At 48.6% G+C, this 13,730-nt stretch overlaps 1 protein-coding gene across 4 annotated transcripts; it reads left to right on the top strand.

Moving 5' to 3' along the window:
* The first annotated feature begins 10,776 nt into the window (after positions 1–10,776).
* On the top strand, positions 10,777–12,825 carry Rpl29 (ribosomal protein L29). 4 transcript variants are annotated; one of them, XM_087560717.1, is made up of 4 exons: positions 10,777–10,872; positions 11,214–11,258; positions 11,551–11,615; positions 12,337–12,818. In XM_087560717.1, exons 2-4 carry the CDS (start codon positions 11,222–11,224, stop codon positions 12,703–12,705), a joined length of 471 nt encoding a protein of 156 aa, XP_087416843.1. In that variant the 5' UTR covers positions 10,777–10,872; positions 11,214–11,221; the 3' UTR covers positions 12,706–12,818. The 4 variants fall into 4 exon arrangements, with proteins under 4 accessions (XP_087416843.1, NP_001433306.1, NP_001433305.1 ...); NM_001446377.1 differs by having other exon boundaries at positions 10,808–11,056; positions 12,337–12,825; NM_001446376.1 differs by having other exon boundaries at positions 10,808–10,861; positions 12,337–12,825.
* The last annotated feature ends 905 nt before the right edge of the window (positions 12,826–13,730 follow it).

Here is a 13,730-nt window from a genome sequence, read left to right on the forward strand (position 1 = left end):
TATAGACAGGTGAGATGTGATTGCACAGCAGGGACGGAGTCCAGCGCTTGGTTTCGTAGTCACACCTAATTTTCAGATGGGGATGCTGGGTTTCAGTGTCTCACACAAGGAACAAGACTTAAGTCCAGATGCAGGCCTTTGCCTGATGCCTGGTAGGCCTGCATTCCAGGCAAAAAGCCAAGAGTGTACAGGGGGTGGGGAGCACTCTTGTCCAAACAGACTATGCTATGCTGTTGCAAAGAGCCCCCAAGCCACACCTCAGCCAGGCTAGTCATCCTGATACAAAAGAGCAGGGGTGATAGCTACCTGCCTCCAGCCCTGCTCCAGAAGCCCAGCCCCTGAGGCGTAGACCTGGAGGCTAGAGGGAAATGAGAAGGGACCAGGCTCCCTTCTTCAGACTGCACCCTTTCCCACCTGCCAGCACGCACTCTTCTCCGGCTTCCTTTCAGGGAACCCCCTCCTGGCTGCTGCCACATTCCCTACAATGCCGCCCCCGCACCCCCAGGCCCCTCCTCTGCGCCAGGGTGGGAGCCGCAGCGATTCAAGTTATTTTTAGCCAAACTGCCTCCTCCAGGAGATTCAAGTCAAGGGGAAGCCGCCCCCGCGCCTCCAGGAGCTGCTTGCGGAAAGCGACCGATTAAAACCAGTGCTGCGCGGGCTGGGTGCCAGGCGGGCAGCAGGCGGTGAGACAGTCCTCTCCTGAGCTGGCTCCGAGTGCTGCTGTGCGTTGTTAAGAGTGCCGGGGTCCCCATATGCCCTTTATTGCCACCACTCAGCCTCTGGCCTTCAGCCCAACCTACCGGTCCTTCTCCAGCCTCCGTCCCAGGCCACACCCTCATCGCAAACCCATTCCAAGCAATGCACCAAGAGGACCGGCAGGGCAGTCTCTCCTCCCATCAGGGGGAGATTTAAGAGTAGGGAAGAGTAGCCTTCATTTTGCCTGTCTGGGTTTCTGCTCCATCAATCTATCCATTCATCCATTCACCCATCCATCCATCCTTCTTTCTCTTCCTCCTTACTTTTTCTCCCTCTCCTAATTGTCCCTCTTCTCTTTCAGTGAGGTCTCCTGTAGCCCAGGCTGTACCAAACTCACGGATATCCTAGACTCCGTGACTTCTGATCTTTCCGTATTTCCTGAGCACTGCGGAGTTACAGATACATATCATCAAGTAGGGCTCAAGTCACCTTTCGTCTCTTGGGTGAACGGCCAGAGAGCACCTGTGTGAGCAAGTCATCAGGGTCTTGTAGATGCTTGGAATGGATTGATCCTGAGACCCCACCACAACCCTCCACTGTGGGGTGGGGTATTTGGTCAAGGCAACAAGCTTCTGGAGAAGGATTCTGGCAATGTGAGCGTGCCTGAGAATATGCAGAGGAGTGGGGACTGGGATAGGACATCTTGGGGATGAGGGGGCTCTACATCTCCCAGCTGCAACGGCTGCCTCAGCTCCCTCTACCTGAAAGCCATTTACAGAGAAGGCATCAACTTCCTTTTTCAAGCTGTCCACAGAGTTCAAGTCCAGGAGAGTGCCCAGGAGTAGTTTGATGGAGGAGAAAAGGCTCAATTCACTTTCCGGAACTTCAGTCTTATCTGTATCATAGGATTATCAAAAAGTCCCAGTGAGAGATGGCTCAGTGGTTAAGGGCACTGACTGCTCTTCCAGAGGTCCCGAGTTCAAATCCCAGCAACCACACGGTGGCTCACAACCATCTGTAATGGGATCCGATGCCCTCTTCTGCTGTGTCTGAAGATACAGTGTATTTATATAGAATAAATAAAAAAAAGTCCCAGTGAGAGTGTAGCAAGGTCCGATCATAACCATACAAAGCTTCCCAGAACACACACATACACACACATACACACACATACATACACACACACACACACACACACACACACACACACACACACACTGTCAGCTCTCTGGAGTTTCAAAGATGTAGTATCAGTTCAAGGAAGTCTGGATCAGCTTGGAGAACTGTGGGAAGCACCTGGCCTTTGTCCTGTCCACCCTGCTATGCCCTTCTTCCCTCTGTCTGAGCCCACAAGGGGGTTCAGAGGCCTCTTCTCCATCTCTCGCTCCCTTTCCGCTCAACCTCTCCACTCTGGGTGCTGTGTTCCGCAGCCTCCAGCCTCTTGGTGGTGGCAATAGTGCTTTGCCACTCAGACACAGAGTTTGGGACTTACTTACCCCTTACAAAGCAGCTGCTAACAGCCAGGTGGAGCTGGAGGGTCCCTTTGTATCTAGTGTCACAAGAATTTCCCCAGCCTGTGTGGAGGGGAGTGGAGAGACAAGTGGAAAGGTTTAGCAGTCCCTGGACAACAGTTGGTTGAGTGTCTTATCCGGTGCCATCCAGCTAGAAAATAAGTATGCTGGGATAGGAGCCCCAGTGCTCACTGCCAACATCTCCCTTCTTAGAGGACACATGAGGCATTTAGGGGCACCCCCTGCAGATCTCCCACTCTTCCTGTAGAACCAAGGACCAGAGGCAGATTTCATTCTCCTTTCAGCACATGCTGCTTTGGGTTGATGGTGGGAGGCAGGGACTTCTCAGACTCCAGGAGCTCATGGAGGTGGGGCAAGCTTTCTGGGGAACCCCTAGGAGGAACTGCTTTCCCCTCCTTTCCCCTATTCCTTCTGTGGCCTTTCTTGCTTGGCATGCCCTTCCCTCCCTGCCTAACTTTGCCACCGAACCACCTCCTTCCCTGCCTCAGTTTCCCTACCCATAAGCCTGTTGCTCTTCAAGCCCGTTCAGGGATTGTGTCCCTAAACTTGGCAAGGGAGGCTCCCAGGTCACAGCCTTGGGCTCCTGGAAGAGGGCAGGAGCTCAGAGAGAGTTGAAGCTTGAAATCTTTGGGCCTTGATAGTCATCCATTCAGAGGAATTCTTTGAAAGGTCACGTCATCCTGCCCTCTCCCCTTCCCAGAGCCTTCCAGATGATCCCCAGGGAGGGGAGGTCCTGGGAGGTTGACAGAGCTTTAACCCTAGGGCTGCTTGGTGAGCAGAGTCCTCTCTCCCCTATCCCCAGGTCCTTCTTTAGCCTGGGCTGGGGTTTGGAGGTGAGGGGGATGAGAGGGGAATCCAGGCAAGAAGGGGTTACAGGAGAAAGGGGAACTGGAAGGGGGTTGTGGTTGCCAGGGCAACGGCATTGCTGGGACCAGTGGAGGCTGCTGGGGAGGGAAAGGAGAGGGATGTCCCTCTCAGCTCGCAGCTTCATTCTTCCTGTTCTTTTGCTCTTCGTTAAAAAAAAAAAAAAAAAAAAAAAAAAGGAATCGCCTTACCCTCCTTTTGTGTCTGGAGGTGGGAGAGGGGAGCCACTTCAGGGATCTGCTCTGCCTTGCTAAGCTCACCTAGTCCAACCCTTCTCTCCTGCCCTCCAGTCTGCTCAACTTCTTACTCTGAGCTTGGTTCTCACCTGCCAGCCTATCCTCCCAGAGCAACAACATGGCCCTGACCTGAGCTGGTAGGAGCTTGTTCCCCTCCCGGGGACACACATAACTCCTTTGTGAGCCCCATGAAGGTTGAAAGAGGGTCTGAGTAGCAAAGCCATTCCTACCCCAGACTCCAGATATTCCAAGTCATTGTTGGCCAGAGAATCCAGGGACTTTTTATGTCACCTGGATGTCATGTGCTATTCTTGCATGGCCTCGTGGGAAATAAACTATCTCACGTTCCCCTGGATCCTAGTGTGTACCTAGACCATAGTAGCTCTCCTCGGGGCTGTGGGTTCTCCAGAAGGACCCTCTTTCCCCAGCTGTGATGTGGTCGTGACCAGGACATCTCTGTTGACCCCAGCTGCTCTGCTATGCTATATCTAGAGCCGATCTGAGGCTTCCTACTCATTCAGTGTTGGGTGCTGCAAACTGGGGTTCAGTGAGAGGAAATGCTTTTCTAGCCCATGGAAGTCGGAATTTAAATTTAAGTGTTGAAGACTGTCCCTTTAACCACCGGGAGCCACAGTTTTGAGAAACCTGGAAGTGGCTCAGAGAAGCTGTACCCAGTGGTGCCCAGGGATTGACCTTTTCTTCTGTGGGGAAAGATAAGTCACTACCACCTTTAGTCTTTAGTCCAGGGTGACCTGGACCAACCTAAAATCCAGGGGCTGTATCTGCAGATCTGTCAGCCAGAAAGGAATGAGAGGTGGCTAAGTGGGTGGCTGCAGGATCTTCCCAAGGAAGGGAGCAGAGCTGCTGTTAGTTGGCCTGCTTGCCTGGAGCGGCTGAACTTCATCTATGGTCCCATGCTGCCCCCTTGTGTTCAATCTCACATTCCCCACGTGGACTGCATTAGCCCTACATTAGCCCAGGATCTTTGAAAACCTAGGCTCTTTGAAGGAAGTAAATTTAAGAATTGTATTTTGGGCTGGAGAGATGGCTCAGTGGTCAAGAGCACTGACTGCTCTTCCAGAGGTCCTGAGTTCAATTCCCAGCAACCACATGGTGGCTCACAACCATCTGTACCTCTTCTGGTGTGTCTGAAGACAGCATAAATAAAACAAACAAAAGGGGCTGGGGATTTAGCTAGGGGCTGGGGATTTAGCTCAGTGGTAGAGCGCTTACCTAGGAAGCGCAAGGCCCTGGGTTCGGTCCCCAGCTCCGAAAAAAAAAAAAAGAACAAAAAAAAAAAAAAAAACAAACAAAAATAAGAGAATTAACAGAAAAAAAATTGTATTTTTAACCCTTCATTCCATGTTGTTTTGTTTGCCTCTGGTCTCCATGACTGTTTGTATATCTCTTGTATTAGGGCACTCACTTCCTCTGGGAGCAGACAGTGATTTGGAAACAATGGGGCTGGGGTGGGGTCAGGGTCTCTCCTACTCCAAGATGACCTGGAATCCCTCTTACAGTCAAGGATGACCTTGCATTTGTGAAATGCATGCGTTTAATTCTTTCCATCGTATGTCAGGTCCCCACATATACCCAGTATGGTGAAGACCCTGCTAACATGTTACTTTGCTGAGCTGGTTCCTCTGAACCTAATTGAGGTGTTGATCTGGAAAGGCCAGAGAAGGCTGTGTGGTTTATAGGGATGGCATGAGGCAGATTGTTCAGTCCAAGTTTGCCTTGGACTTGGCTCGGACTTGTCTTGCCTTGCTTTAAATCCCTCTCCATCTTCTGTCCAGGATGAGACAAGCAGACCCCTGCGCTGCTGAGTTCAGCTTGAAGACTGCATAGCTCAGAGGAACGCAAGAGGGTTCAGACCTCCACTCACGCTGGGGTCAAGGCAAAAACCACTTCCTCAAAGACTACTGGGCGTGGTGGCATACTCCTTAGATCCTTGGGAGGCAGAGTGGTCTCTGAGATTGACGCCAGTCTAGTGTAAATAGTGAGTTCAAAGCCAGCTGGGGCTACACAGAGAGACCCTGTTTCAAAAACAAATGAAAAGAAAGAAAACCACAGAAGACACAAGTAGAATGGAGGGACCCTGGAGGAAGCATTCTTCACTGCCTTTTTTGTACCTGAAGTGCCTTTGGTATTTGTTATTGTTTATTCTCCTCTTCTCAGAATAAATTATCCATGTAATCATATATTGTAAAGCTGGGGATAGAACTCAGGGCCCTGCATTTTCTAGGCCAGTGTTCTACCACTAACTTGCACCATACACACCAGAATTGCGATCTTAGATGTGTGAAATGAAATGAGGTTACAAAGGGTTTTCGTTAAAACATTGTTTAAAGATTTATTTATTCAAGTACACTGTAGCTGTGTTCAGACACATCAGAAGACAACATCAGATCATTATAGATGGTTGTGAGCCACCATGTGGTTGCTGGGATTTGAACTCAGGACCTCTGGAAGAGCAGTCAGTGCTCTTAACCACTGAGCCATCTCTCCAGCCCCCAAACATTTTTTTATTTATTTGTAGGATCTTATTTGTGTTTTGCCATGTGCATGCCTGGTACCTGCAGGGGTCAAAAGAGGTCATAGGGTTTCCCTGGAACTGGAATTATGGATGGTTGTAATGTGGGTGCTGGGAACCAGGTTCTCTGCAAGAGCAGCAGGTGCTGTCTTTAACAGTTGAGCCAGGGCTGGAGAGATGGCTCAGTGGTTAAGAGCTCTGACTGCTCTTCCAGAGGTCCTGAGTTCAATTCCCAGCAACCACATGGTGGCTCACAACCATCTGTAATGGGATCCGAAACCTTCTTCTGAAGACAATTACAGTGTACTCACTCTATAGTGTACTCATATATGTAAAATAAATAAAAATCTTTAAAAAAAAAAACAGTTGACCCAGCCCACCGGACCTGTAACAGAGGGTTTTCATGACAAAGATGTGTACACATTGTGACAAGATGTAACTAACTTAATGACAAAAGGGTTCCCAAGTAACATGTCACTTATGAAGAAGATACACAGAGTAGAGAATGAAAGGATAAACTGTTGCTAGAAAGAAAACTATTCTTGGGCTATGACTGGCCTTCACACACATCACACCTTGAAAACTATCGTCTGTCGGGCTGGACAGCTGGATCAATGGTTAAAAGCCCTGGCTTCCAGAGGACCTAAGTTTTGTTCCCATCACCCACATGACTGCTCACGACCATCTTTAACTCCAATTCCAGGGAGCCTGGTGCCATCTTCTGATCTTCCTGAGCACCAGGTGTTGGGATTAAAGGTTTGTACCCCGACATCTGCATAAATAAAATTTAGAAAAAAGAAAGAAAATATGTGGCTGGCTGGTTGCTCCAGGCTATGGATGCCTTGGACAGGTCTCATTGAGTTATAGACAGAGAAAGGTTTTCATCCTCTGCCTTTGTAGGCTGGTAGCTGACCTTTCACCTAAGTCTCTTCCTATGGTCCCTTCCTGTCATTTCCCAGCACTACTGCATAGACAACCGCCATCTTTGAATTTGCCTCTCCATCAGACTGTGGCTTTTCCATACTGTTCATTTTACTACTGTCAATTTTAAAAAATTGTTCTTTATCTTTATTTTGTGCACATGTGTCTGAGGGTGTGAGATCCGCTGGAACTGGAGTTAGATATTTGTCAGCTGCCATGCAGGTGCTGGGAATTGAACTTGGGTCCTCTTAAAAGGCAACCAGGGCTCTTAGCTGTGGAGCCACCTCTCCAACCCCTACTGCTAACTTTTCAAGGAGTTGTTGGAAGATGAGTGTGGATGTGCACACGCCAGAGTGCATGTGTGGAGGTCAGAGGATAATTTGGGGGAGTTGGTTCTCTGCTTTCACCAAGGGATCCGGAGTTTGGAGTTTGGGCTTGTGCAGAGGGCTTCACCTGACAGTCTGAGCCTGGTCCCTTTAAAGTCATCACAATTCCCCTTGGTTTTTTTGTTTGTTTGTTTGTTTGTTTTTTTATTAAAGATATATTTATTTTTTGTATATGAGTACACTGTAAATTCAGACACACCAGAAGAGGGCATCAGATCCCATTAAAGATGGTTGTGAGCCACCCTTGGTTTTTTTGTTTGTTTGTTTGTTTTTTTTATTAAAGATATATTTATTTTTTGTATATGAGTACACTGTAAATTCAGACACACCAGAAGAGGGCATCAGATCCCATTAAAGATGGTTGTGAGCCACCATGTGGTTGCTGGGGATTGAACTCAGGACCTCTGGAAGAGCAGTCAGTGCTCTTAACCGCTGAGCTATCTCTCCAGCCCCCATAATTCCCCTTGTTAAGCCCCACCAAAAATAGTTACCTTTCATCCCTCTGTTCCAACTTCTGGCCTCACCACTCCTGTTGACAGTAGTTCTTGTTTTTGCAGATTGTTTCTGAGTTCTAGATGTCCTGTTTAAAGAATTAAAGCCCAAGAGCTACTGGTTACTACCCAGGACTTCCTTTTGTGGGTCTCAGACTTCTTAAAAATATTGATCAAAACAACAACAACAAATGAAACAATAGCAACAAAAAAGGGCTGGGCTTGGTAGTGCACACCTTTAATCGCAGCACTCAGAGGCAGAGGCAGACAGATCTCGGAGTTCAAGGCCAGCCTAGTCTACAGAGTGAGTTCCAGGAAAGTCAGGGCTGTGCAGAGAAACCCTGTCTTAGTAAATCAAACCAACCAAAAAAGCAAACTGTTGATGGACAGGTATGATAGCACTCACCTTTAATCCTAGCACTAGGGAAGCAGACAGAGGGTGGATCTCTTGTGAATTTGAAGCCAGCCTGTTTTACATAATGAGTTCCGGACATCCAGAATTACATAGAGAGACTCTGTGTAAAGAAAAAAAAAGTTGGGCTGGAGAGGTGGCTCAGTGGTTAAGAGCACTGATTGCTCTTCCAGAGGTCCTGAGTTCAAATCCCAGCAACCCCATGGTGGCTCACAGCCATCTATAATGAGATCTGATGCCCTCTTCTGGTGTGTCTGAAGACAGCTACAGTGTACTTGTATACAATAAATAAATAAATAAATAAATCTTTAAAAGAAAAAGAAAAAATGTAAAAAGTACAAATCTTTAAAGGGAATGTGCCTCATAATTCATTTAGTACTGCTCCCCAATACTGCATAAAAGCAGGTATGGTGGCTCATTCTAAAATCTTAGCATTCAAGAGGTGGAAGCAGGAGGATCAGAAATTTTCAGCCGCTCTTAGCTGCATAGCAAATATGAGGCTAGCCTGGGACATATGAGGCCTCATCTCAAAATAAGTAAAACTGAAAACGTGTAAAATGTATAGGGCCGTGAGATGGTCACCATGCCTGACGACCTGAGTTTGTTTCTTTGATCCACATGGAGAGGAGGAGAGAACTGATCCCTAAATTATCCTCTGACATCCACAGGCATCACACACACACACACACACACACACACACACACACACACACACACACACACTTTAAAAGTTAGATTGGGGGCAGGAGAGATGGCTCAGTGGTTAAGAGCACCGACTGCTCTTCCAAAGGTCCTGAGTTCAAATCCCAGCAACCCCATGGTGGCTCGCAACCATCTGTAAGGGGATCTGATGTCCTCTTCTGGTGTGTCTGAAGACAGCTATGGTGTACTGATATATAATAAATGAATAAATCTTTTTAAAAAAGTTAGGTTGGTTGGAGAGATGGCTTGGTAGCCAAGAGCACTCAGTGCTCTTCCAGAGGACCCATGTTCAATTCCCAGCACCCACATGCAGCTACCGCCATCTGTAACTCTAGCCACAGAGATCCAGTATCTTCTTTTGGCCTCACTGGGAGCCAGGCATGCACATGGTACGGATTACGTGCAGGCAAAACACTCATATACATAAACAAATAAAAACTTCAGAATAGATATAAAGGGGACCCCGGGCCTCCCTGGTACATGGACTGTGAACTGTTAGGCAAAGAAACAGAGGGCAACTGAGGTGCTGGGAAGCACCAGCTACTGGATCCAGATCTCTCCCTGCCTCTGCCTGCTTCTGTCTGGCCCAGAGACCGAATTTACGGCCTCCTGCATATTAGACAAACATGTACCAAGCTACCACACAGCTATATTACCGCCATAACCTATCCAGTCTTTTAACTTTTTAATTTTATTTTTGATTGATTAGTTAATTAATTCATTTTTGGCTTTTTTGAGACAGGGTTTCTCAGCGTAACCACATGCTTCTATCTCTCTAGTGCTGGGATTAAAAGTGTCCACCACGGGGTTGGGGATTTAGCTCAGTGGCAGAGCGCTTGTCTAGGAAGCGCAAGGCCCTGGGTTCGGTCCCCAGCTCCGAAAAAGAAGAACCAAAAAAAAAAAAAAAAAAAAGTGTCCACCACCACTCCTGGCTTTTGAATCCTTAAAAATCACTATTTTTATGAGCCTATATGTGGGTGTTTAAGGCAGAGGACAACTCTCAGGAGTCTATCCTGTCCTTCCACACTTGGATACAGGGTTTGAATTCAGGCTTGAGCTACAATTAGAGACGGGGTATCATGCTACCTGGCTGCTCTGGAACTCACTACCTGAGTGCTGGGATATCCTGACAGTATAAGGTGAGGGTTTTTGTTTGTTTGTTTGTTTGTTTGTTTGTTTTGTTTTGTTTTTGTTTGTTTTTGAGATAAGGTCTACCTGAGTTATTCAGTTGTATCTCAGACTTAAATTCTCCAGCCTCCAAGTAGCTGCAATTACAGGCCTGTTTCACCACACCGGCTTCATCTCGCATTTAGTGCATGTAAAAAGAAACCGCAAAACTGCCACTCTGTGTACGCTTTTGAACCAGACTTGGACTACAGTTGCCCCTTTTCTGTCATCTTCGGCATCCCAAATCTAGTCTATTCTTTTTCCTAGTTCATTCTTCACCATTTTCAGGCAGCCAGCACCCTTGTGTGGCAATCTGCACTCAGCTCCCAGCTCTTCCTCCTCTCTTCTGCCCTCTACAGTTCATTACACACAGGAGCCAGGTGAGGTTTTTAAGAACACAAATTCTTCGCTCTGTAACATTCATCCTTCAAAGGCTCCCTTGGCTTTCGGGTCTTTAAGTCTGGCCCAGGAGCGAAGTCGGCACTGGAGGAAGTGAAGGAAGAGGACAGACACAGGGCTGGCCGCCGTCGTGGTCCAAGCGAGGACCACGCTCTTAACCTTAGAAACATAAGGATGCAGTTGGATGATGGAGAGTTATAATCCAGCCTTGTCTACAGAGCAAGAAAAATCCTGTCAAAAACAGGGGGGAGGAGTTAAGCAAAGAAAGAAATCCGTGAGACTGCAGAGGGCGGGGTCAGGCTCTAACCCCTCCCCTGTCTATGCTTCAGCTTTTTCCGGCCTTGGAACCTTTTTTCTCTGCCAGCCGTGAGGGAAGCTTTTCCGTTGGACCTTCCGGCGGCGTCGGCCCTATTTCCCGTGCTGCACAGCGGGCCTTTCTCTTTCTCTTCCGGTCCCAGGCGCTGCGGGAGCCGCGGCTTACCGTGAGTGTTGGCCTTACGGCATCCGATTCCATCCGTGATTGTACGGCGACTGTGGGTCACGGGCATGCGACACGGGTCGCAGGAAGGACAGGGCGGGCGGCTGCTCGACTATGGGGGCGTAGAGACTGCCGGGCGGGGGTGGTTGCCCGGTCGTCCTCAGGGAATGGATGAAGGAAAAAGCGGCCCCTGGGGCCGGCAAACTTAGTTTCAGGACCTCATTGCTTGCGTTTGAGAGGTAGGGTCCCGTTTTGTGAGTACGGCCGGGCTGGTGGATGTCGTAAATCGGAAAGCTTCTGCTGCAGCCTTTTTCTGGTTTCTTCACGTTGCACCAGTTCAGGGCGGCCGAGGTGTCCTGGTCAGGTCCCAGAACTGATCTCATGTCTTTCCTGCAGGTGCAGACATGGCCAAGTCCAAGAACCACACCACACACAACCAGTGTAAGTTCCTTGGTCTCTAGCTGGTGCCTGTACCCTAGCAAAGATTGCTTTAGGGTGACTAGATTAGAGCTGAAGGGAGGACAGGTCTCCCTTCAGGTGAGCCTGAAGCTGATGTATATTTAGGTACTTTTGAGATTACAAACTTGGGGGCCAGGAACCTGCTTGAGATGCCCACAGTGCTTTGCACCCCTTCCTTGAGTATTCTCAAAAGGACTGTGCCAACCGTGATGTTAGGTGGTCTTATTAGAACATAACTCATTTTATTGATCTGTAAATATTTGTCACCCTACAGCCCGCAAATGGCACAGAAATGGCATCAAGAAACCCCGGTCACAAAGATACGAATCTCTTAAAGGGGTGAGTAAATACAGCGGATCATAAAATATCCCATGGGGGCGGAGGTTGGGGAGGAGATGGGGTTTCTTTGTATAGCCCTGGCTGTCCTATGTAGACCAAGCTGGCCTCGAACTCAGAGAGATGTACTCAGGAGTGCTGGGATTAAAGGTGTTGCCCACCTCCTCTGGTGACTCTTAGAACTGCCCTTTGATGTAATGGCTTCCCAAGGAACCTTCTGTTCCTTGCTCTCCCCTGCCAGACTCAGAAAAGCTTTGACTTTCCCAGTCCCTGATGTAACTTGCTCCTAAGAAACTAAATGCATTATAAATGGTTGTGAGCCACCTTGTGGTTGCTGGTATTTGAACTCAGGACCTCTGGAAGAGCAGTCAGTGCTCTTAACCACTGAGCCATCTCTCCAGCCTTAATTCTGTACATTAGATCATACCCAGCATAAGACTGGGGATAACTGAGCCTGCACCTGGTCTGTTTGCTGCCTGTAACCTTGCTCTGATGTGAATCTGATGGACCAGGCTTGGTATCTGACACTCTTAACTGAGGTAGGGAGGGTGGCCCTAGGAGAGTCTCAGGAAACAGCTGGATATCTGGAAGTCACACTATATGACCTTTTCACGGTTAAGGTTAACTTAATGCTCTTTTTAAAATATCGACTTTGTCCGTAGAGGTTCGAGGAAAGGAGCTGGGGCTGTTATATGCTAATTCATGTATCTTTTCTGTTTTCCAGGTCGACCCCAAGTTTCTGAGGAACATGCGCTTTGCCAAGAAGCACAACAAGAAAGGCCTGAAGAAGATGCAGGCCAACAATGCCAAGGCAGTGAGTGCACGAGCAGAGGCCATCAAGGCCCTCGTGAAGCCTCAGGCTGTCAAGCCCAAGATGCCAAAGGGCTCCAGCCGCAAACTCAGCCGTCTGGCTTTCATCGCTCACCCCAAGCTTGGGAAGAAGATTCGAAGCTACATGGCCAAGGGTCGTAGGCTCTGCCAACCAAAGCCCAAGGTTCAAACCAAGGCAGAGGCCAAAGCTCCAGCTAAGGCCCAGGCCAAAGCTCCAGCCCAGGCTCCCAAGGGTGCCCAGGCCCCTGTGAAGGCCCCATAGAACAGGCTCCTGCCAGTGTGAAGACAGACAGACTGCTGTGACACACCCACCTACACACTATCTGCAGATGACCAGTGTCCTATGCTGTTTTTACAAATAAACTTGAGACAAGATCTGTTAGCTTGTGTCTGTTGTGGGATGAGGGTGGAGTTGCTGCCCTCTGGTGTGGAGCGAGAGCTGATTAAGCCTTGGATGGAAAGGGGTTGCAGTGGTGAGAAAAATAAGTCTTTTAGAGATGAAAGGTTGGAGCCCTGAGGTAGGATCCTGAACTACAAGAGAGGAGTGTAGTAAACAGAAGATTGGCACCTCGGAAATAAGGTGTTGGCCTGTTAGTTATGCTCTGGTCTGACAGGACTGCTCCTGGCTAGAGGCCACTGGTAGGTTGTATTGGATCTGGGAAGGGACAGAGATGCCATATTATCACCCCAGTAGCTGGCCGTGCCTCTAGGTTGGGGGTGGGGGTAGCACAGGCATGCAGACCTTTAATTTTCTCTAATGTTCTGGGTAGAGGTCAAGACAGCTTGTGGACTGTCCGAGGGATCAAACTAGCTTGGCAAATGTTTACCTACTGAGCCACTGCTAATCTCATGACTATGCATTGGCCCAGGCTGGCATTGAACCTTTTCTCTTTACATTTTGTGTGCCAGAGAGAAGTGTGTGCCATGGTACTCCTGTTGGAGTGTAGGTTAGAGGACAGCTAGGATCAAAACCAACCAGGCAAACCTGATCTTGACAGATGTGTAATCTTCCAGGGTATAAAGATTGCAGCCTCGAACCACCATTCCCAGCAAACCAGCAAATGACTGGTGTTTCTGGGGTGTTCTGTAGAACAGAATGGATCCTTTCCTGAGTACCAGGAACCTCCAGGACTAGCTTTAACCCACCCCTGGACCCTTTGGTTGCTCAAAGGGATGCTGTAATGCCACAGAGCTAACCTGTGATAGGGTGACTCTGAGGTGTGGTGGTACTCTTGCTATCCATGTATGAAAATGATCACATGGCTATGGAGGCCAGGAGAGGCAGCC

Source organism: Rattus norvegicus, chromosome 8 (assembly GCF_021556685.1).
Source record: "Rattus norvegicus strain SHRSP/BbbUtx chromosome 8, alternate assembly SHRSP_T2T, whole genome shotgun sequence".
Lineage (NCBI taxonomy): Eukaryota > Metazoa > Chordata > Mammalia > Rodentia > Muridae > Rattus > Rattus norvegicus.

Bases quoted from the DNA above. Each gene is read 5' to 3' on its own strand.
- Rpl29 (XM_087560717.1), top strand. From the start codon at position 11,222: ATGGCCAAGTCCAAGAACCACACCACACACAACCAGT. The intron at 11,259-11,550 runs GTAAGTTCCTTG...GTCACCCTACAG, and splicing joins CCACACCACACACAACCAGT to CCCGCAAATGGCACAGAAAT. The intron at 11,616-12,336 runs GTGAGTAAATAC...TCTGTTTTCCAG, and splicing joins GATACGAATCTCTTAAAGGG to GTCGACCCCAAGTTTCTGAG.